At 45.4% G+C, this 22,734-nt stretch overlaps 2 protein-coding genes across 6 annotated transcripts in view; one reads left to right on the top strand and one right to left on the bottom strand.

Annotated features, from left to right (window-relative positions):
* The window catches only part of TFPT (TCF3 fusion partner), a 536,610-nt gene that overhangs the window by 327,940 nt on the left and 185,936 nt on the right, over positions 1 to 22,734 (bottom strand). The gene's annotated exons all lie outside the window — the stretch shown is intronic.
* PRPF31 (pre-mRNA processing factor 31) overlaps positions 1 to 22,734 on the top strand; it is a 205,509-nt gene that overhangs the window by 130,235 nt on the left and 52,540 nt on the right. For all 5 annotated transcript variants that reach the window (XM_078655005.1, XM_078655009.1, XM_078655007.1 and 2 more), the window contains 4 exons: positions 6,761 to 6,888; positions 18,896 to 18,968; positions 19,856 to 19,984; positions 21,002 to 21,100. In XM_078655005.1, the coding sequence (XP_078511131.1) occupies positions 6,761 to 6,888; positions 18,896 to 18,968; positions 19,856 to 19,984; positions 21,002 to 21,100 (429 nt within the window). The remainder of the gene's footprint in view (positions 1 to 6,760; positions 6,889 to 18,895; positions 18,969 to 19,855; positions 19,985 to 21,001; positions 21,101 to 22,734) is intronic.

Here is a 22,734-nt window from a genome sequence, read left to right as displayed (position 1 = left end):
CAGTGATCTGCGCGCGGACACAAGGAGCCTGCAAGGCATGTCAGCCCCTGGTTTATGATGCAGCACTGTGTGGTGAAGCCTCACAGCTGGTGCGGATGCTACAGAGGGAGGATTGGATCCACATCAAAGGCCGAGACCCTGCAGAGCCGGGCACCCACTGTGACGCGTGACCTCTTCCAGAGCACAGAAAGAAGCTATGGATGTGTATTGGGTTTCGCATGCACACAGCTGAAATCAGCTTCTATTGTCTTGTTGCTAACGCCAGTCTCCAGCGAAAGTCACAGCGTTAAGTATCTGAGCGGGCTGCAGCATCTGCCTTACATTTAAGTCAGAACCTATTGTGAATATTCCATAACATGCGTTGTTCGCAAGTGAGTCTGAAATTATTAAAACATGCACTGCGTCACATGGAAAGTAGTAAGAAAATTGCATTACCGTGTTTACATAGTTTCCATTATAATCTTTTGACAACATTCATTCACACCACCAGGGCTCAATTGCTTCAAATTTCTTTAAATGTCTGCAATAGGATAATTCACGAGAGTCCCTTCCTTTCCATTTCTCATTCTGACATTCGTATCAATGACTGATTCAATAAAAAAATCTAAAAAAATCGAAAGCATGGTCTTCTTTCAAAGGCCCTAATGGTTGTTAATCTTCGAGAGTCTACATTATCACGATGGGACCGGCGACAATATAAGTGCACATTTACCCAGGGACAGACAGATGTTCTGATAAAAATATACATATTTTGGAATACCCATTAGAGTTTGGAAGGATTGAAAATTGTACAACGGGGTTCTTCTTGCCCTGAGTTGCGGGCTGGGCCTGTCTGTGCGCAGGGCCACAGACATTCTTTGCAGTTAAAGCAGCCAGTCGAACAATGCCAGCGTGCCACTGATTTCATTAGCGGAGACAGACGCGTGTGAGCTCTGAGGGTCACAAACACGCCAAGGGATGCTTAGGACGGGGATCATCTGCTCTTTCACCAGCGGGTGGTGTTGGGGGGTGGGGGTTATTGTAGAAAATACACATTTTGTCTTCTTTTATCCACAGCGAAAACTTTCCCGAGTTATGTTATGTGTAAAGCCAACACAGAGAAACCTCTTCCCCTGCACTAACACGAAATTTGGTGTGCACCATTACCTTTCCCCACCTAGAAAGGAAGCTACTCAAACCGTTTACTGGAGTAAATCCCTGACCACTTGCATTGTAAGAAAAGGGATCGAGAGAGGAGCTTGCAAACGCCAACACATTACAGAGCTACTGATCCCACGTTAAAAGAAATGCTATTGTTTAAAGACTCTAAAGCGAGGGGAATCTATTCTTCAGTGAGACTGAGTAAATTATTAAACGTTTTGTTGCCTCTGTGTTACGAACTTACGATTCAAGAGCAGTTTCCTGAATCCAACACCTCTTCCTTCCTATCGATGGTTGCATTCCTTTTGATAACAAGGCAGCGCTGGGAGGGGGACTGGGCACGAAGGAAGGAGAAATGCAGGCAGACTGCATATAACTGCATTTAAAACAAGTAGTGGAAAAAAGTTTTTAAAAAAAAGATAAAATAAGAGACACGGCCTAGCGGCCGTAAGGGCAAAAAGTTTTTTAAAAAAACAAGACGGAGGGCATTGCTGTGGGGGGGGGAGGAGTAGAAATGAGACACGGCCGCAGCAAGGGTAGTGTGAAGTAGCAGGGGCCTTTGAAGTGAAGCTTCACTTCAAAGGTGTGGGAGGAGTGCGGCTGAGGCAGAGCGCACGCTGGCGGAAGCTTGTGGGGCAGAGCGGGAAGAGCTGCTGGGGAACAGATGGCTGGCGATTTGATGCTGCGCACGCGCATTTTAGGTCAATGCGCAAGCGCATTGACCTAAAATGTGCGTGCGCAGCATCAAATCGCCAGCTAGTTATACCTCTGTTTAAGCCCCTATAGTCTCGCTACGCTCAATGCGCATGCGCATTGAGAGGCCGAGACCTAAAAAGGGTTGAGGCGAGCAATTTGAAAAAGATTTTTTGAAGTGACAGACTCCCACAGGAACGGATGTTGCCCTCAAGAAGTCCCATCAGAAAATAAAAGGGACGAAACATGTAGGCTGTTGTACTTTTGGCTGTTGCACATTTTTGGATTTGTCTATGATGCAAAGAAATTGAAAATTAAAGGAAGATGAAAAATAACATGCTCTAGAGATTGACTTGTGTCGTATGGGGTGTTTTACTGTCATTCTGGAAGTTATAAAAATTACAAAAAATTACCCAATTGTAAAGAAATTTTACTGTACTCCTCAAACCTTTGTTTTCCTATGTTTAAAGTTTGGGTTTTTTCGGTTGACCCAAAGAGATAAGCACAATTGGTAATTATAAGGATAAAACCGTGTGCAGGTGAAGTCTAGACCATAACCACAGTGTGTGTACTAAAGTTTTCCCAAATATTTGTAAACTGAATGTCATTCCTGGGATGTCATATTTTTTTGTTGAGACATTCCTTCATGGCTAGAAATATTCCAGCTTCTCTTTTTTCCACCAATAAATATATTCTTCCTTTTTTCTTTTACAAAAGTCCCCACAAATGTCCTTCTTTTGGCCTGCTTACATCTCCCTGCTATACCTTTCATTTTCTTTTTATAGGTGGAAGGAGGGACATACCCCCACCCCAAAACACCTCCCTAGTATTTTTCCCGGCTTCACTGTTCTTTCTATAACCGTTTTGTACCCTATCAACTTTTATTCTTATGTCCCTACCTATAGTCTATCACTTCCACTTGATACCCTAGTACCATTGCAGATACCCTAGTGCTACTAATATATTTAAACCCTAGTAGCTCAACTACCTACCTTTACTGTAGTTACTCAATGCACACCTATACCTTAGTCCCTCTATGCCTTATATAAAGTAATATGTCTTCCCCGCTCTCCTCTTAATTTGTCCATTACTTCTGCTACTGTTTCTGCTTGCCTTCTTTCTTTCCATAGCGTTTTTTAGGTCAAGCTAATGTATCCCACAGGGATTAATAGCTCGAGGATATAGTAGGTGAAACAAACTCTTGAACAAGCACGGATTCCTCCCCAATGCATGTGAAGTATTGAAGAATGACGCTTCACCAGCACGCGCTTGGCCTCACTCACACCCCATATGCTCGTTCCCTCCCTTCCACTCGCTCCCCCCGCCCCCCCCCCCCGCCCCCCGCTCCCCCCAGTCTGTGACTCGCATAATCGCATCAGGCCCCATTCATTGTAGTCAAGCCCCTTATCTAAGCGCCCGCCCCCATCCGACTTGTTTTTTTCGCTGTAAAATGAAGAGAACAAGAATAACTTCACGCATGGTTGTTGTGTGCTCGGAACCATGTACATACAAAAACATTGGGTTTCACTCCAATCTCCACCCAGTGTGTATTTTCACATAGACATCAGCTCTGCCTTTCCCTCCGTGTCTTTCGTTCCTGTGCTGTTGCAGACACATCACCTTTCTCCAGTGCACACGTGTCCTCCCCTGCTTCACTCTCACAAACCCCATGTCTTACTTTCACCCCATCCTTTTCCTTCCTTACCAGAACAGACATTATAACTCATTCTCTCCTTTCCTATCCCACAGACCGCATTTCTTTCTCCTCACAGTTTCCTTTATTGTCATTTTCACCACCTACACCAGCAGGCTCGTTCCTACAAATTAGGTGTGTGTGTTTCTCACATCTGTGTCTCGCGCCCGCCCACACACCACTCTGTCACTTCAGGCCTGCGTTAACCCTGCTGAGACGCCGTAGCAGGCTCTCTCCAGGCATTCCCTCTCCTCAGAGCCGCCCCATCCAGATGAATGTTTACAAATTTAAGACACGCTACACTGTCCGCTGCAGTGACTGTTGAGACCTCCACTCCAAGGAACGTTACTTTTTAGATGTGATACTATATTTGACATCAAGTCAAATATCTACACAAAAAATTGGCATATTTTTCAGAAGCCCTATTTGGGGTCATCTAAAATGAGTATGGGCCCAGAAACAGCAGCCCGCTCACGATTTGAGCGTGTGTAAACTCAGAACGCTGTTCCCTATCTCATAATCTGCACTGCATTCTTGACCATGCCATGAAGTGGCTCTGATGTAAAAAAAATAAACCATGATAGCGACGCAGAGTGGGTTGGATTTTTGCTTGGGCCTTAAGATGAGTTTATTCACTCAAACAACACAGGTAACTTATTCATATGGAGTTTGTTTTGGAAAGTTTTTTTTCAAACGGGATGATGTCTTTTGAAAACTGTTAAATACTGGACTGCCTGCTTGCAGAGAAAAGAAAACACAAGCATTAACATTGTCAATGGCTCTGGCTTTCAAGGAAGGTTTATGGTAATGTGAAGCATTATAAGGAAATAGTGTGAGAATGGATAGGTATTTGTGCGGGGCCAAAGAACTATGGAATAATATTGGCGTTGGGTTAAAGTTCAGGTGACAGGTGCACTCTCCAGCCAGACCAAAAAATGGATTTAGGTTAGTGACTGCATTCCTCCTGTCCGTGTGAGTGAGTTCAAACCCCTCCAGCCAGACGTGATGAGCCTCCCAAGGTGCTCCCCCGCCATCCCCCAAAGCAAGCCAAGAACATCAAAGCGACCGGCCGCTTTGAGTCCATTTGCCACCATCCACTTCACGCGCTCCGCAGGTCATAAACAGGACCATCTGCTCGTGAATCAGGATGCTGGCATGGTTGTCCAGCCCCCCTCCCATGGCTGCCTTTCCTCTGCCGGCTTGTTTTACAGTGGCATTTTGCATGCTAGGATATGTAGGTCCACAGTTTAGAACGTGAAAATAGAACTTCAAATGCCAACATTCTGCGTTTTGTTGACTGTAAAGCTGAGGCTGGAATACACAAAATAAGACCCCTTGGCAGAAGTACTTGTAGCTGGTAATTGACCTAAATAAAAACCTATGTTTTTACTTGCACTTCATTTAAGATTGCATGGCGTATATAGCAACTTCTTGTGAATAGGCATGCAATGCTGCAGGTAATGTGGATGGAAACAGACAGTCTGTTACTCGTTTTGTTGGGCAACATTTATTTATTGATTTAAATACTAAATGTACTCCATTTTATTTGTTAAAAGATCCTTTTATTGCACAGAAAAGAAAGAAAAACGTTGAGGCAGCTTGCTGTGCAATGTTAAAACACAAGCATACATTGGAAAATTTCCAACTAATCCCTGAAGCCCCCCCTCACCCATCCCCAACCATTCACAAATTAGTAACAAAGTCCAGATGTCTTTGGCCCTGAGCATCACTGTCCGTATCAGCCATAGGTGCACATAAATCTCCCCGATACGTGTTCCATTTCACCATATATTTTAGTCCATTTGTTCGGACAACTCTTACTCTTATAGATTACCACGCCGCAGCATCACTCGGCGCCACAGCATCGCTCCGCGCCACAGCATCGCTCCGCGCCACAGCATCGCTCCGCGCCACAGCATCGCTCCGCGCCACGGCATCGCTCCGCGCCACGGCATCGCTCCGCGCCACGGCATCGCTCCGCGCCACTGAATGCCACGGCATCACTCAGCGCCACTGAATGCCACGGCATCACTCAGCGCCACTGAATTCCACGGCATCACTCTGTGCAACCATTCAACAACTGGTTCTAATATGTTCTCTCAATGTTACAAGCTTTATTACAAATGTCACAAAAAGATGTTAATATTTCACTTCTGTTATTGGATTTTCATCACCATAAAATACACTGAACATAATCTTCCAAAAGTTATTTACAAAAGTTTAAGCTATTGCCATTATAAATTACAATAACTTTCATTGAAGTATTAATTATTAAAAAAAATAAAAGCCATTATTTGTAATATTAATACATCTAAGTTATGTAAATACAACACATATTGCATTACAAATGCTATAGGTGTCACGTTTGCAAAAGTTAAAACTATTGGCATTGTAAATGACAAAGCTATTAATTTCGCTATTTTCAAAACCAACACATAAATAAAAAATGTGTCATTTACAATACCAATAGCTCAAACTTTCCTCATGCTAGACCTATTGCATTGCAAATTGTTGTTTGTTTTGTTGCCTCACCTCCCATTTTCTGTCTCGGCATCTTTCTTCTGTTACTTTTTTTTTGGTTGACTATACTCTAAAATCTTTTGAGTGACCTGATTTTCCTCATTTGAGAATTAGCTAAAATGCAGTTTGACTTATTTTTATTTTTTTTGTCAATCTGTGTTCGTTTTATTTTCCTCCAAACGAGATGGAGCTGAGTATTCTCAGGATATGTGGTAGAGGGTTTGTTCGCTTTTTACAGAAACCCTCTGGACGCCTACATGTCTGAGGCCTAAATCTTGTCCAAGTAGTCAGCCTTCGGAAGATCACAAGGTCTAAGTAGTGAGTGCAGTTGAGTTGGCATTGTAATAGCACTGTAATTTACAGCACCTGAAAGCTTGTGGTAATAAACCTGTTACGAACACTAGAGTACTTATTCATATTTCGTGACCAAATCTCACAGAAGAGATAGACTGTCTATGCGGTCTTGAAGCATTATTTAATATACTTTTTATATTTGTTCATGCTTAATCTGGAACACCTCCAATCTCACACACTAAGGCAACTTCTAATTTCACAAGAGTAAAAAAAAATCCTCAGTGAGCCTCCTTCAGTGTGATTTATTTTAAACATTTGTAACCCACGGGTCACATACTAAACTTTATATAGGAGCTCAGAAAATTCCTCGTTTCCTGTAATGGTGGTCTTATGGCTTCTCCCTTTCATTCCTCTGTTTAGGTTGGCTATGACCTCAAGGAAGAGGTTGAAAGGAAGTTTGACAAGTGGCAGGAGCCTCCACCTGTGAAGCAGGTGAAGCCACTACCTGCACCACTGGATGGCCAGAGGAAGAAACGAGGCGGGCGAAGGTGAGTCTCTGCAGGCCTATACTAACCTAGTGTAGGAGCTAGTACATTAGTCCTATGCACTTCCATTTTTCTTATTCTGATTATTTCAGCATTTGCTTGAGGTAAGCGAACCTGTTTGAACCTTTAAATGAGATGAATTATAAAAGATGATCAGTTAAACAGGCAGTTTACTATACAAGTACCATTGGCCATGTAACAAAGCTGTCTGCTGTAATCCAAACAAGAGAAAATAGTCCTTGCTCTTGATTAACTACTACCTCTCCATTTCCTCATGAATGAAGAGTAGAGACTGTCTGCCATTCTTGGTAGCATAGGAGTATAGGTTGTGGGCTGTAAAATCCATAGAGCCTTTGAGAATGTACTCTGGATTTTAAAATAGATGAATAAATATCAAAGGGTGCAAGGTTTTCGAATGACGCACATGTCCTTTAACTCGGGGCAGCAGAGTAGCTGATAGATTTTAAGCCACCCATCATCCCGTTTCTGGAACCATTTTGTTTGAGGAATCTGGAATTCATAAGTATTGCTGCACATTTGTGGTGCTCATTCAGGAAGTAGTTACACAGCTTAGCCATTCTTCTACTCCTCTACGTATCTCCTCATTTGGATGTTCTGTTCTTAAACTGTCGGAGTAGCTCCTCCAGGACATGCAGCTAAGGGTGGCCTTGGATCTGAATGCAGCATGAGCTATAGATACTTTGCAATACTATTATTGAATGGTAGGAACGATTTTCATTATTCAGCTCTTAGAAATAAACTGGCAAACAAAATGAACTAGCTCGTTTGACTTTTCCACTTGATTTGTCATCTTTAATCTCTAGATATTCAGTAGTGACTCCGTCAAGGTTTGGTTTGTGACTACTCAACAGTACAGCTATTTTGTGATTCTGAATGGCAATTCAACAAAGTAAATTATTTGGAAGATGCCAGTTCATGATAAGCATGGATATAGATAATTCTGCTTTGTAACTTGGGTAGACTTGTTTACATCTGTAAACTATTTTTCTGGTATTCGTAAGGGCACTTCCTGTGACGTATTTGAATGTGAAAAAATGCCAACACCGGAGAACCAGTGTTCGGTGTTGTTTTCAGTTGTAATGCCTTCATATAAGTCTTTAGTATTCACCATTGTTGTTGCAGCTAGTGCTGCTTATCCCTAGACATATACTTCAGGATATTAGTCCCTCTTCAGTAGAGTAACCAGTATACTTTGGGGGGGTGCTCGCAATGCTTCTCAGTCTTCTCAGGTTCCTGTACAACTCGCAGATCACAGGTGCGTCTCATGGCTCATCAGCTTTATAAGGAGCTAACCACAACAAGCATTAGAAATGCAATAGGTCTCGCAGCATTAGAGTTAGTGCTTTTAGAATTGTTAATGGGTTTAGCATGAGGGTGAGGGTGAGTGAGGGTGAGTGAGGGTGAGTGTGAGTGAGTGTGAGTGTGAGTGAGTGTGAGTGAGTGTGAGTGAGTGTGGGTGAGTGTGGGTGAGTGTGAGTGGGGGTGAGTGTGGGTGAGTGTGGGTGAGTGTGGGTGAGGGTGAGGGATTGAGGGTGAGGGGTTGAGGGTGAGTGAGGGTGAGGGGTTGAGGGTGAGGGTGAGGGGTTGAGGGTGAATGAGGGTGAGGGAGGGTGAGGGGTTGAGGGTGAGTGGGGGTGAGGGGTTGAGGGTGAGTGGGGGTGAGTGAGGGTGAGGGGTTGAAGGTGAGTGAAGGTGAGGGTGAAGGTGAGTGTGGGTGAGTGTGGGTGAGTGTGGGTGAGGGGTTGAGGGTGAGGGGTTGAGGGTGGGTGAGGGGTTGAGGGTGAGTGAGGGTGAGTGAGGGGTTGAGGGTGAGGGGTTGAGGGTGAGTGAGGGTGAGGGGTTGAGGGTGAGTGGGGGTGAGTGAGGGTGAGGGGTTGAGGGTGAGTGAGGGTGAGGGGTTGAGGGTGAGGGGTTGAGGGTGAGTGAGGGTGAAGGTGAGTGTGGGTGAGTGTGGGTGAGTGTGGGTGAGGGATTGAGGGTGAGTGAGGGTGAGGGGTTGAGGGTGGGTGAGGGTGGGTGAGGGTGGGTGAGGGTGAGTGAGGGTGAGTGAGGGTGAGTGAGGGTGAGTGAGGGTGAGTGAGGGTGAGTGAGGGTGAGTGAGGGTGAGTGAGGGTGGGTGAGGGTGGGTGAGGGTGAGTGAGGGTGAGTGAGGGTGAGTGAGGGTGAGTGAGGGTGAGTGAGGGTGAGTGAGGGTGAGTGAAGGTGGGTGAGGGTGAGGGGTTGAGGGTCTTGAATATTAATATAGATATACCTGTTTGTGTGTATATTTTGCACTACTGCTGTACTTGAAATCAATCGTTTTATGTATTGATCAATTGACAAATGTATTACAAAATCTGCAGAATGTAAGGGGTTGAGGCAACACACTGGGTTATAAGGGGTGACTATTATTTACACTTCGCTGTGTTGAAAGTATATAAATAAGATACTAGGACAAACATTTTATTTTTATGTGTTTATATTTGGTATAATTCAGATTTTTTAAATTCATTCTGGGTAAACTCGAGGCATATTCGAGTATTTGCGTGTTATAAACTTGGATATATTACTTTACTTAGAGCACTGCCATGATGAGTGAGTTTAGAGGTATTCGCGGCGCTAGTCCTTTTTTAGTTTCCGCTCTAAAGTTGGGATTGTGTGCCCCGGTTTAAGCCTAGTTGGTCCGCCCTCTATTTCTAAGCCCTGATATGGCGCGAGAGACAAACGCCTAAACGCAAACTTTTACTCTGGATTGTTGACGGGAGGGAATCCTCTTACCGTGTGATCCTTCCCCGTTGGATTTAATCTTCTACCCAGCAGTGACTTGAGTTGCGCTGACTGTGTAGAGCCCATTGAAAAAATGTGATCGACTCGGGACGCTTTAAATCAGACGGTCCCATTATTCGGTAAGGATTGGTAATATACGAATGACACGCTGTGTGTTATTCTTACGGGTTAATTTAGCTTTGATAGACGTGTAAGTTCCTTGTTTGGTTTAATGAGTATACTTCAATTATTCTTTACAGAAGATCGAGGAGGCGGAGAGTTGAGGCAGGCAGGCAGGCATGGGAGGAGAGGAGGAGGGGGGAGGAGAGTAGGGGAGGCACGGCCTAGCGGCCGTGCAATCAAGTAGTGAGGGGGCGGAGTTGTGGGAAGGCTGAGAGAGAGAGTAGGCGGCTGGGGGCATGTGCACGCGCATTTAAGCACAATGCGCATGCGCATTGAGCTTAAATTTATCGTGCACTGCAAGGAATCGCCACGATTCCTTGCAGTGTGGATAAAGAGCGGATAAGTGCCAATACTCTCGCCTTGCTCGATGCGCATGCGCATCGACAGGCGAGACCTAAAAAGGGGTAGGGAGCCCACTGCCTGGCATAGTAGCACACAATTCTGCTTGATGCTTTGAACTGAATTGAATGTTATCATACATTACATTTACCACAATGCATATGGTACACTAATGACTTGGAAAGCTTTACAGCCACACCCATCGAACACTAAGTCGGTACAACTCACTAAATTCACAGGTTCACCATTGTGGATACAGTCTCATGCACCAGATTGGACTCTGAACTCTTGATTTTGTTAGTATTCGATAGCAATATTTATGGGTGAATGTATCATGACTCAAACATACCTTAAGCTGCTTAAAAATGAGAAGATTTAAGGCGTAGGTGGGAGACCGGGTATTAAGAGAGGCAGAGATGGTGGTAGGATATTTGCATTATAGGGTTCCTTTTTAGGTCTCTCCTATGCATGCAGCGCACCTCTTGCCATCGCTCCGTACTTTTTTGGAAACTTGTGCATGTTTTGCACTGTTTCCAATGAGTACTCATGCATGCAGAGCGTTTGCCTTGCGGGGCAAGCCGCGGCGCCATCTGTTTGCAATTATCGTACCTTGCTGCTCGGTCCTGCAAGGCAAACGCTCTGAATGCACAAGTACTCTTTAACTTTTGTGGCCGCGGGGCAGTGCTGGTTTTTCAGCGCTTGTTTTCACAACCGTGCGCTCTGGGGGGATTTTACGATGCTGGCTTGGAGCTTAAGCTGTGCCCTGTGCCAGTGCCTGGAACACGCTGGGCCTGCACTGTACGTCTTCCCTGTCCGTAACTGTGCATTATCTCAAGTTTTGTGCTGGGGTTGAAAGCAAGGGTCACACACACAGGACTTCGGACCCAGAAAGACTTATTTGATGAACGCCCCTGCCCTCTTGTAAGTGGAATATGGGTCCGTGCAGTTCACTGCAACTCTGCATTCATGGGACAGAAACTCTGAGGAACCGTGCATGATGGGAAGTTCAAAGGTCACAGGAGGGGGCTTTGTGTTGACGCATTAGCACGACTTACTCTTCCGGTGGGTTCAAAACTTTGACCGGTGAGACCAGCACCGAACGAGGGGAAAACCCTAACCAGGAGAAAATGGTGAGGTGCGTTAGTGCCAGAGCTGCAGACTGGGCATCCAGGTTCGACTCCCAGCATCGGTAAAGGGCAACACCTTATCTCGCTGTGCCAATATACAAACAAGCCCTTGTGTATAGTAACTGGTGCAGAGTTGGCACTATATAAAACTATTTTTATATTTAAGAAAGATGCTTCTAAAACTGGACATAGTCAATAATGTAGCGCTGCGTCCGTGAGATGGAGGGGAGTAATCATTGTCACACTTTGTACAACGCGGCGCCGTGAGTTGCCCATGGACAAATCGGGATAAGTTTTGCGACTGCATCTGATCACATCGCGATACAAGTGATTAACTCACACTGCGCTACAACAAAAAGACTGATTAGCCCATGGTCACACCTTAAAACAGTGACGCTGTGATTAGGCCAGGATCACCATGGGGATACAGAGTAGGCTCTGTGTCAAGGAAGATTGGGGCCGGTGATGCTACAACTGTACGACCAATGGTCCTAATGAGACTGGGGATAGGGAAGGCATTGATTATTCACAGACCCATTCGAGACCCAGGAAGTTGGAGTAAATGTCTGTCAGACCGAAGCCCCTGCAAGGCGCTATGTAGGGCGCGCAGCCTCACGGAGAAGGAGGGGGTGTGATCAGACCAAGTAGGTTGTATGGTCCGCTCAGGATCACACCAGAAGACCAGGGAGGAGCTGTGATTGGAACAATGCCACCATGAAGGCCCAATGATGTGGTCGTCTTCTCCAGAACGACACTAGATATTTGTCATCTGAGTGCTAATTGTGAAAAGGTCACTGGGAAATGCGGGCAGGCGATGTGGTCAGCCATGACTCCCCGCCGAGGGAGGAATTGTGACCGTCCTAGGGTATACGTTAAGTGGGTAAAATATACCCTCAAATTCTGTTTCTACCTTATTTACAGTACTAAAGTGCAAACCTGCTTCAACAGAGGGGACTCTAGGAGCTACGACAGGCACACCTAATAGGTGTGACTATCTGCTGAGTGAACTCGCTTTGTCACTGATTGGCAAGAGTGCGAGTGGATGAATGGGAGAATGTGTACAAACTTAGATGGGTGACTGGATGTATTGATGCATGATCGAGTGAGAGCATGGATGGATAGTTGAATGGGTGAGTGAGTATGCAGATGGTTGAATAAGTGAGTCCATAGATGAACGGATGAGTGAGTGCCTCAAAGAATGCTCACTAGGGCAAGTGAGTGACTACATTCACGGATGAAGATAGGTTACACCAACCTTACTGGCCGAGGCCTTGGAAGGAATGACAATGTCAATAAAACAGTAAGACTCACTAATACAAGGCCAGTGGGAATCTTTTAATGTGGCAGGGTACCGTTGTGTTGAACTGCCCACAATGTATACAGAATTACCACCACTGTTATGCCACTGTAGGCATTATGCAGAAGGGGCCATTCTCATGCCACCAGAGTCTACATTGTGCCTAGAATTGCTGCCAGTGTGCCCAAGCCAGCACTATGCTCATGGTGAGCGTACACCTGGAGTGGATGCACACGATGCCAAGAATTACCACCACTATGCCAAAAACTGCCATCATGATGCCAGGGCCTGCATTATTGTATGAGGGAATCTCCCTCATGCACCAGACACCCATATTATATATACCTTCTCATGCAGGCAAACAATGGTGCGTTGCGCACTATAAACACACACCAAGCGCAAACCACCACAACATTGTGTCTGCAGCAAACACATGCATACTCATTCCCTCTGCCTTGCTAAACACACAAGGCATGTTACAGACTCCATGCACTCGCTTCCAACAAAGTGACTGATTTGCAAAATGCACAAGAATTTCAGCTAAAGCCTCCACACAATACAATACATCAAAACGATACAAAAAAACACCCATAACTTAACCACAACAATACAGAACAAGCATTTACAATGCAACGGTCTCGTCCTTGCAAAAGTTAGAGCTATTGGCATTGTAAATGACAATTTTTATTTGTGTTGGTTTTGAAAACCGATAAATAAATGGCATTGTCATTTACAATGCCAATAGCTTAATCTCTCGCAAATGCCACACACAAACGTACAGAGACACACACACAGCCACACACACAGCCACACACACAGCCACACACACAGAGCCACACACGCACACACACACACGCACACACAGCCACGCACGCACACACAGCCACGCACGCACACACAGCCACGCACACACACACAGCCACGCACACACACACACACACAGCCACACACACACAGCCACACACACACACAGCCACGCACACACACAGCGCCATGCACGCACACACACAGAGCCACAAACACCCACAGAGCATAATTCCAAGAGCCAATGTAGTTAAAAAATTACTTGTGAAGAAGCATCCGGGGCACCGTGGAGGCGCTGACAGCTCATTTGCATACGTGCCCCCTCCCCCAATGATCTAATAAGCTCAGCCTAGTCCAACCAGTCATGGCCCACAGCCACTTTCGATCTCTGTCTACTCCAAACACTCATGGCCTACAGCCACTATCTATCATAAAGTTTGCGCAGACAGACGTGAACAGGGAATGTGCGATCGATCTACTGACGGGTATTGCACATTCCTGGGTGGATCTTGTGCACTGGCACAAAGGCGGGAGCAGGGACCCCACGTAGACATAAATAGTGAACGTGTGCTCTCCTGAAGGGGGTGTCTCGTGCGTTGCTTCGGTGACGGGAGAAGGGACCCTCAGTGGGCTCGAGGAATGGATAAGTACTCTGCTCAAGATGTGTTCACGTGTGTGGGTCTTGCGCTCTGCCACAGTGACACGAGAAGGATACCTGTGCACATGAGTTACGAACTCAGCTCTGCTTCAAGGGGGTAGTGCGGGTAGGGTCTCTAGTATGCTGAAAGAGAATCTTAGATGTGCATGCTTCGAAGTGGAAATTGCTTTTGTGAAAGCGCAGGGGCTTAAGTAATAGTGCAGTAGCAAGAGAAGCACGTTATAGACATGGCCCCAGGGGCAAAGAGCACCTGTCCTGGGGTCCAGTGTGTAAGCAGGGGTTCTGTGTGGGGATGGGAAGGAGCTTGCACTTGTAGGGGCTTTAAGTGGGCCGGGTCCTACTGGCAGTCCTAAAAAGCAGTTGATGAGACGGGTACCCCAGAGGCTCTCGCCCCAAATTGGGAAAAATATTAACTTGGCAGCAGTACCAGCCTTCAGTGGCCTTAATGTAACCGCAACAAGACTCGTTATAGTTATTTCACAGTCTCATAATTTCAGAATTGAAGCAGTTTAATACTATATAGAAGAAAGTTTGTTGCTTATTTACAATATGCAAATTGCACCCATTGAGAAAGCCAAGAGTCCTGGCATGTTTTAGGTGTTATGTCAGCAGTAGTATTGTATCTGGATGCAATAACAAAGAGGCTGCACAATACCACCCAGGTGGTATGCTATGCTAACCACAGATTTTGTCTTACACAGTTATCCTACTTAAAACCTTGCCACACATTCCCCTGTCCTGGCACACAGGGTGTAAATACAATTATAAAAATCAATGTGTGCCTTGAGGGTGTGCGTGTGATATTGGGCGTGGCTCAACGTGCATATTAGTTTACCACTGGTGCACGACGCTGCCTTGCCCCTGGGCATTAGAGCTCTTTACCATAGAAATCTTACATCAAAATTCGGGGAACCATAAAACAATCTGAGGGATAAGGAAATGGAAGGAAGGCGTTGTGCATTTTGGTGTGAACGTGAGGGCAGAAAAGGTGTGGAGGTCGAAGGGCGTTTTGCGCTGGGCACTGGCTGCGGGCACATGGGTGGACAGCAAATGAGGTGTACTGGGTAATTCTTGAGACCCAAGGGAATAAAACACTATTGGTTGATGAGAGAATATTATGTAAATGACCACTTGACAGACAAAGGCCACAGACCCCTGATTTGCAAGGCTCCGCAGTGCTCTCCACCATGGCCTGCCCGTCAGCGGTGCGGGACGAGCCCTCTGCCGGCACCAGAGAGGCCGCCGCGTCGTCCCCGCCGCTGCCAGGACCAGAGGCCTTGACTTCCATGCCGGCCGCTGTCGTAGCCCGGGAGCCTGGCATCATGCCGGCTGCTGCCGTATCCAAAGGAGCCCAGGCCTGCCCGCGCACTCTACCCGCTGTGCGATGACTCGCGCTGAGGGCCCCGAGCCAGGACGCACACAGGGCTCTCCAGGGATGACCGCTGCAGCGGCCTTTCGAAGTCCACTATAGGCGAGGGCGTGAACAGTTCAGACAGGGTCCCTTCCTCGGCCCACAGACAGGTGAATGAGCCAGTGTCCGCCGGCTCCGGGCTCACGCCCCTCTCGCTGCCCGGCTCCCGGTGTGTGCGTGCCCTGTACCCCACTGGCCTACGCCCGAGGCCGGTGACGGATGCTGCTGCTGATGCGATGGGAATAGTGCTTGTACAGCCTCGGACACCAGGCTGCAGTCGCTGAGCGCGGCCCTGGCCCGGCGGTCTGTCCCCAATGCTTCCAGGGAGCTGCTCTCTGCATGCCCTGGCCCGGTACTCCCCAGCGCCCTTCTCACGCCTCTCCGTGCCGGGCCGGGTTGTGAGGTCCTACAATCGCAACAAGAAATAGAAAAAACAAGAAATAGAAATACATCTATTTCTTTAAATTTGGTATAATCGCGGCACACCCGCTTTACGTATAACATTTTAAAAGTAAAGCGCGGGTCCCGGGATTATAATACCATGAAAGAAGTTTCTCTCTAAGCCCCGTCCTTTTCAGACTGGGTTACTTGACTTACTGCTGGGGTAAAACGTTCCTTATCTTCTTTATGGGGCCATCTGGACCCATAAAGAAGATGAGAAACCTTTTACGCCAGCAGTAAGTCAAGTAACCCAGTCTGTAAAGGACGGGGCTTAGAGAGAAAGAAGAACGTCACTAGGACCTCTTCTCCAATGGCTGGCCACCATTTAGGACGACAGCCAATGGAAAAGAGGGGCGGGGCTTAACCTCGCTAGTGATAGTTCCTCTATCTCATTAAGTCTCGCCAACTCGACTGCGCATGTGCGCAGTCTTTCGCAGGCTGAGACCTAAAAACACACCACAGAATAACATCGTAACACAGCATAACTATGTAATACAACTGCATTTTTGTGTTGTTGTTTTGTAATGCATGTTTTGCTGTGTTATTGTGTTCTTGTGTGGCTCTTGTGTTGTATTAGTGGTTCACTTTTGTGTTTTGTAGCAGTGTGTTGTGCTAATGGGTGTTGTTGGTGTACTGCGTTGCTGCTATTGTATTGTCATTTTTGTTGAAATGTGTCTATTGTTTTGTATGTTTGTGCTGTGTTGTGTTTTTTCAACAGGTTGTGTGTTTTCTGTTCTTATTGTGTTACTACTGTGACGCTTTACTCTGTCCTTATTTCATTGTATTTTCTTATTTTCTGTTCTTATGTTTGATGTTTTGTGATTGTATTGGAGGATTGTGATATTGGTGGTGTGTTTTGGACTGTGTTGTTGTTGTGGTATTGTAATATAGAGATGCTGTGATTCGTTTTGTTGCCATACCTCAAGCACAATCTGCCTGTGGTGTGGGGTGTAGTACAGTGTGGGGGGCCATAGACTACTGACAGGGATGGTAGAGCAGCGGTAGGAGTCATTTGCTGCTATGACTTGGTAACTCAAGGGTAAAGGGGTAGCACGGCACTGGTGGGGTCTGATCCTGTGCTGCTATTAGATGATAGTGTCTTTGTGGGAGTAGAGTAATGTAGTGGAGGGAGGTGGTAGCATAGTGGTGTGTGTGTGACTGTGGTTCTCTTAGTAGTGAGACCACACTGCTCGGTGTGATAGATGAACTTATGGTTCTGTGAGGTGTGGTGGTATTGGTGGGTTGAGCGTGACGCGTTGTGTGTCGGGGGTGCTTCCTGACGGTATTTTAGCTGGTATGTTATTGATTGATGTGGGTGGTACAGACATCACTTTGCAGCGGTAGTTCAGTGGTATGGGGGTAGTGCACAGGTGTGGAATAGAGTGGATGCAGGTGGCAATGTAGGTGCGAAGTGATGGTGGTGCAATCATTTCAGGTGAGAATGGGAAGGGCAGTATATCGGTGGTATGTGGCAGTGTGAGGGTGCTGGGTGGTAGAGCCCCACTGTGAGGTGTTTCTCTAGTAGTGGCAGCTATCAGTGTAGTGATGGGATGGTGGTGTGCGGTTGAGAGGGGTGGAGAGAGGAGGCCATGGGCAGTAGTGTTGGGAATGATCGTATGATGATGATGAGGTGGGCTGGCACAGTAGTAGTAGTATGGGGTGAACGTGTGGGGGCATTGGGTTGTAGTGCTGGCTCATGCTGGAATGCCTCATGGAGGTTGGCAGTCCTGTGGAGTGCAGTATGAAATGGAATAAGTTTGAAAGGTATAGTGATGGTTCATAGTAGCATTGAGGTGTAAAATAGGTCTGATGATGTGACCGCAGCTGCTGTGCCAATTTGAAGATCAGTGTATGCGTAATTACATTGTGCACGTTCATCATTACGCATCCACACCTACAAAATTACCCACGCGTCTTTTTTTAGGTCGAGCCTGAGCAGTGCATGCGCTGCTGCGAGGCATGCTGTATTAGAGTATAGATTTGAAGCTCCACCCACTCCCTAGCCATATTTTTCATTGGCTTGTGTCATTGTCCTTTGTAAATGCTGGCTTCTGATTCGTTAGTAGACCTTGTGAGGACTGGCCCTTTTACTTATGTTGTTACACAGGATACTTTATTTAGTCTATAAGCACTATTTTCTTTAATGAGTTTTGTCCTACTGCAGGCATGACATGCTGTCCTGCAACATTCAGCGTGCGGTGCTCTTTCACTTTCCAAGCAGCCCGGGACAATGTCGGCTGCTTCTTTGCAATGCAAACAGTCTTGCATTAACGAGAGTTTGAGCTATTGGCATTTAAAATGACAATGCCTTTTATGTATGTTCATTTTCAAATCCGATAAAAGGCATTGCCGTTTATAATGCCAATAGCTTAAACTCTCACAAATGCGAGACCTATTGCATTGCAAATACTTGTGATATATATATATTATTGCTATACCCCTAAACCAATCTCTAGCACTGGTGAAAAGTGCTAAGAATTAGTTAATAGGAGCAGAAAATTAGAAAAGCGGGCTGTTTTAATTCTTTTTTGAAAAGAAGGGATGGTGGTTAAGGGAACAGTGCAGGATTTAGTATCTTAAACTTTGAAACATTTGTCTCCTTTGTTAGAGATTCAAAAGCTAGGCCAGGCAATCGGGGAATTGTTTCAGGACCAGAGCATGGTGCAGGTGTGAACCTAGACAGATTGTGGATAAGCCTGTGGAATGCCTAAAGGATGGGCAGGGCATATCTGAATTTGCCAGGTTAACAGGTAGATATCCTATAGCTACGCCCACAGCTCAGGCAAACTGCAGAATATCAGACTAAATGCTAAATCAGTGGTCCATGCTGCCTTGTGCAACTGAAGTTAAATAATGTATATTCTCTGCTGTGGAGGGTGAGAAATGGGTCCATCTTGATATTAGTTCCATTCTGAATACTTCTTTTGTAATACACTGTATTTCTTGGCTTTCTTTCTTCCCTTATTCTGTGATTATGTTGCCAGATACCGGAAGATGAAAGAGCGTTTGGGACTGACTGAGATACGGAAACAGGCGAATCGGATGAGCTTTGGCGAGGTGTGTACCTGGTTTCAACATTCTCCTTCTGAAAAATTAAATGTAGTCCTTGGTGTGGTGATCTGCTATTGGCTTACTATTAGTCTGATAGTGGTCTTCTGATGGGGCATTAGATTGTGTGTTTTTTTTTGTTTTGTTTTTGATATATACGACCAGCTTCATGTTACTCTTTGCACATTATGAATTTAGTACAACGTCCTCTCGGCTACATTGTAGGGTGGTTGGTTGCGGGGTTCCAGACAGCTGTGCCAAGATAAGTTGCAGTCTCATGTAGTTTTGTGCTGGAGTATTGCTCCTACTGCAGTGGCTGCATATGTTCATTGGGAAACCTCCTCTGTGAGGTTAGTGATATGAAGGAAAAGGTTTTCACTATACAAATACACAAAAAATAACGGTCAGCATTTTTTTGTCTAGCAAGCAGTGAAGCGCTAAGTTTCATAATAGACTGCAAAATCGTAACTCAATTTAAAAGAATATTAATAGAGGAAAGATGACTTCTATCAGAAGAGCATATCAAATCCTAATGTCTTTGTTTAGGTAAACAATGTGCTTCTTGTGTGGTCCAAATGTTCTCTAGTTTTTAATACTTGTCCACAGCTGGAGCAGATAATAACAGTGTTGGGATCTGGCTTTTATTTCAGATATTCCTATCCTTGCCTCAAAATGATGTAACCACAAAATGTTTGCATTAAGTATACATTTAAAAAGTACTGATAGAGGTAATTGCATAGTCCAGTTAGTCACGGATTATATTTTCTTTGTGGAGCAGAGAAATTGCTTTTTTTCCTGTTGAAATTGAATTATTATTGAATTTAGATGGACTTTAGTCATTTTTCCTTGAGCGCTTTCTAAATCCATAGGGCTTGTGTTTTTTTTTCTCACATCAGATTGAAGAAGATGCCTACCAGGAGGACTTGGGATTCAGCCTTGGGCACTTGGGGAAGTCTGGAAGTGGACGGATCCGACAAGCTCAGGTCAATGAAGCTACAAAGGCTAGGATCTCCAAAACTCTGCAGGTAAAGACAAGTGTTTACCTGAGGCATGTGCTGGTTGGTTGGAGTGAGACTGGCCTGCTGCACCCCACTTGACTTAGTGGAGAAATGGCTATTGAAGAGTAATGTGAATGGTGCCTTGACATTAAATGGCAGTTGTTCGCTTTCTGCAGATCTCAGTTGGTTAGAAACAAAGTAGAAGAGAGCTTTATACAGATTAAATAAAGTTAAATGAAATGTGCCAGAATAGGCAATAAAGCACGAGTGAAGGGGAAGGAATGGATTGCATATGTTCTTTGCTTATGGTTGCCTGAGCCTTTCTTTTTTGATCTCAGATTCATTGGTAACCCAGATGGGCACTTTTACTGTATGTGTGGGCTCAAATAAGTAATACAAAAGTAGTGGGTGTTTTTAACTCCCTGTGCAAAGGAGGTCGCAGGATATCCCTCCACACCTACCATGGTTGCAGTAATGAACTTGCTTTGGCTTGCTGTATAAGAAATGAAGGAGCAGGGACACTGCATTACCATGGGAGCTGTGCCAGAGCCACGTGCAGAACATTTGTAGCACTGTGTATGGAAACCCTACTGCTGTAGAAGGTGTACAAATGGGATTTGGTGGGTAAAACAGCTGCAAAGTGAATTGTCAGAGGATCTAGGTTGATATTGAACCCTAAAGTGGCATTCTCCTGTTGTACTTTGAACAAAGAACAGTGAAGATTTGCAACAGACTAAGCAGAACAAACTAAAACAGAGGAGATTATACAGAGGTGGGCAAGCCATGTGGCAGTGAAACCTATTAAAGAGGATCAAAGCATAAAACAAACATGCTAGACTTAAGGAATGATATCTGCAAGCCATAGCTACACTTAACTGCTTCAGGACACGACAAATATGAGGATTCTCGAATATCATCAATCTGTCTCTCTAATCTAGTACTCCGTGGAGACTCCAAGGAGGCCCCCTCTAGTTACTGAAGAAGTGGTATGTTTTTTTTGTCCCACTGTTTTGAATTTTCCTTTTGGTTTTTCTTTCCACGCAGCGCACATTGCAGAAGCAGAGCATGGTGTATGGTGGCAAGTCAACGGTCCGGGATCGGTCTTCTGGAACCGCATCCAGCGTAGCTTTTACGCCTCTGCAAGTAAGTCCTTCATTAATTCCACAGTAGTACATCCAGGCAGCTGTTTTGTAACTTGAGCGCAAGTTATAAAGCTTTTAAATAAATAATAGTGCACAGAACCCTGTGTAGCGACGACCACTGCCAGAAATGTTAACAACGGATTCGGCCATGATAGACAGAGTAGCGCTAGTAGCATCCTCTCTAAATGTACATAGGTAGCCGATTCTAGAGGTAGATATTTCCTTCATATTTGTTGTTTTCACTGATTCCTGATACAGTAGAAGTTGTGCTTTAGACCTGGTTTAAGAACTAAATGTTTATGCTCCACCGATCATGCAGCACCAAGAGACCCCATAACCACATAGCATTTCTAATTAGCTGTTAACGGGCATTGCAGGTCTTGTTCAATCAAATTTAATCTTTATTTTTTTTGTTTCCTCATGCTGATGGAAGACCACAGTGTTATTTGAGTGAACAGGCAACAGTTAGTGATATGTATCAGTTTCAATAGATGATTTAATAAAAATGGAGCTAAAACAAGTTAAGGCTGAGACATAAAAAAAATTAGGTAATTTATTTTTTTCCGTTTCTGAAAGCATATGAGATTGGGAATAATGAGTGTTGCACTGGTTTACTGTATAGCAAAGTTAAGAACTCCATATTCTAAAGGAGCAACATCTGGGACACCGGTGCTTGCAAACATTTTCTCAGGTGCTAGAGAGTATGGTCTGTGGTGGGCGCAGATACCAAGTATACAGCTACACTAACGGAAAGAGGCCAAAACCACAGGCGCTGGTCAGCGTCGGCATCAAAAAATTAAATATCCACTGACCTATTATCGAAACATGTGCCTTGAAAGCTGCCAAGCTGATTATATATTCCTGGAATATTGCAGGTGCAAAATTTGAACTCAGAAATAGATCCCTATTAGCAACTTGGGCCACTTATGATATCATAGGGCTGCAAGAGACCTGGTTGTTGGGTCCATTTCAACTGCCGGGTTATACACTACATCAGGTAGATGCCGAAACAAGCATTGGCAATAGCAATAGGTCTCGCTTTTGGGACCTTATAAGTATTTAGTTATGCAGCACAATATCCTTGGTGTAACAACATCAACTGTTGCATGGCTAAACACTTATAAGGTCCCAAAAACGAGACCTATTGGATTACCAATGCTTTTTTACAACGTAACACAACATATAGATCCATGCAGGGCCTTCGTTAAGTGGTAAAGCGTTAGGCAAGTTGGAAAGCGGGCTCTGAGAGGAGGCGCAAAGCTCTTCGGGAACAGGGCTATAACAACGGTGCCCCGGGTCGTAATGCAAGCGAGGAGAATGCACCTCATACCGCTATATGTTAGAATGAGACAGTCCCGATTGGTGAAGTGTTTCTCATAGCTCTGGTGTCACAGCGCCTGCTGCACTAGGTTCGCCCCTACAGCGACACTGATGGGAAGACTGCACGAGTTCAAAGAGACAAGGGTTCCTTTGGTGGGAAACCCCAATCCAGCACCTAACAGGCCACTTTGGCATGCTCCCGGTGAGTTGCAGTCTTAGGGGCTTCTTTCAGAGCAGGAAGGTGTGTTACCACTCAATGAGAGCCTACAATGCCCAGTTGTAGTCGCGAAATCTTGCAGCGTGGGGCTGGTCTGC

This window comes from Lissotriton helveticus, chromosome 7, assembly GCF_964261635.1.
Source record: "Lissotriton helveticus chromosome 7, aLisHel1.1, whole genome shotgun sequence".
Classification (NCBI taxonomy): Eukaryota; Metazoa; Chordata; class Amphibia; order Caudata; family Salamandridae; genus Lissotriton; species Lissotriton helveticus.
Note: the sequence above shows the minus strand (reverse complement) of the source record. Positions and strands in the feature narration are given on the sequence as shown.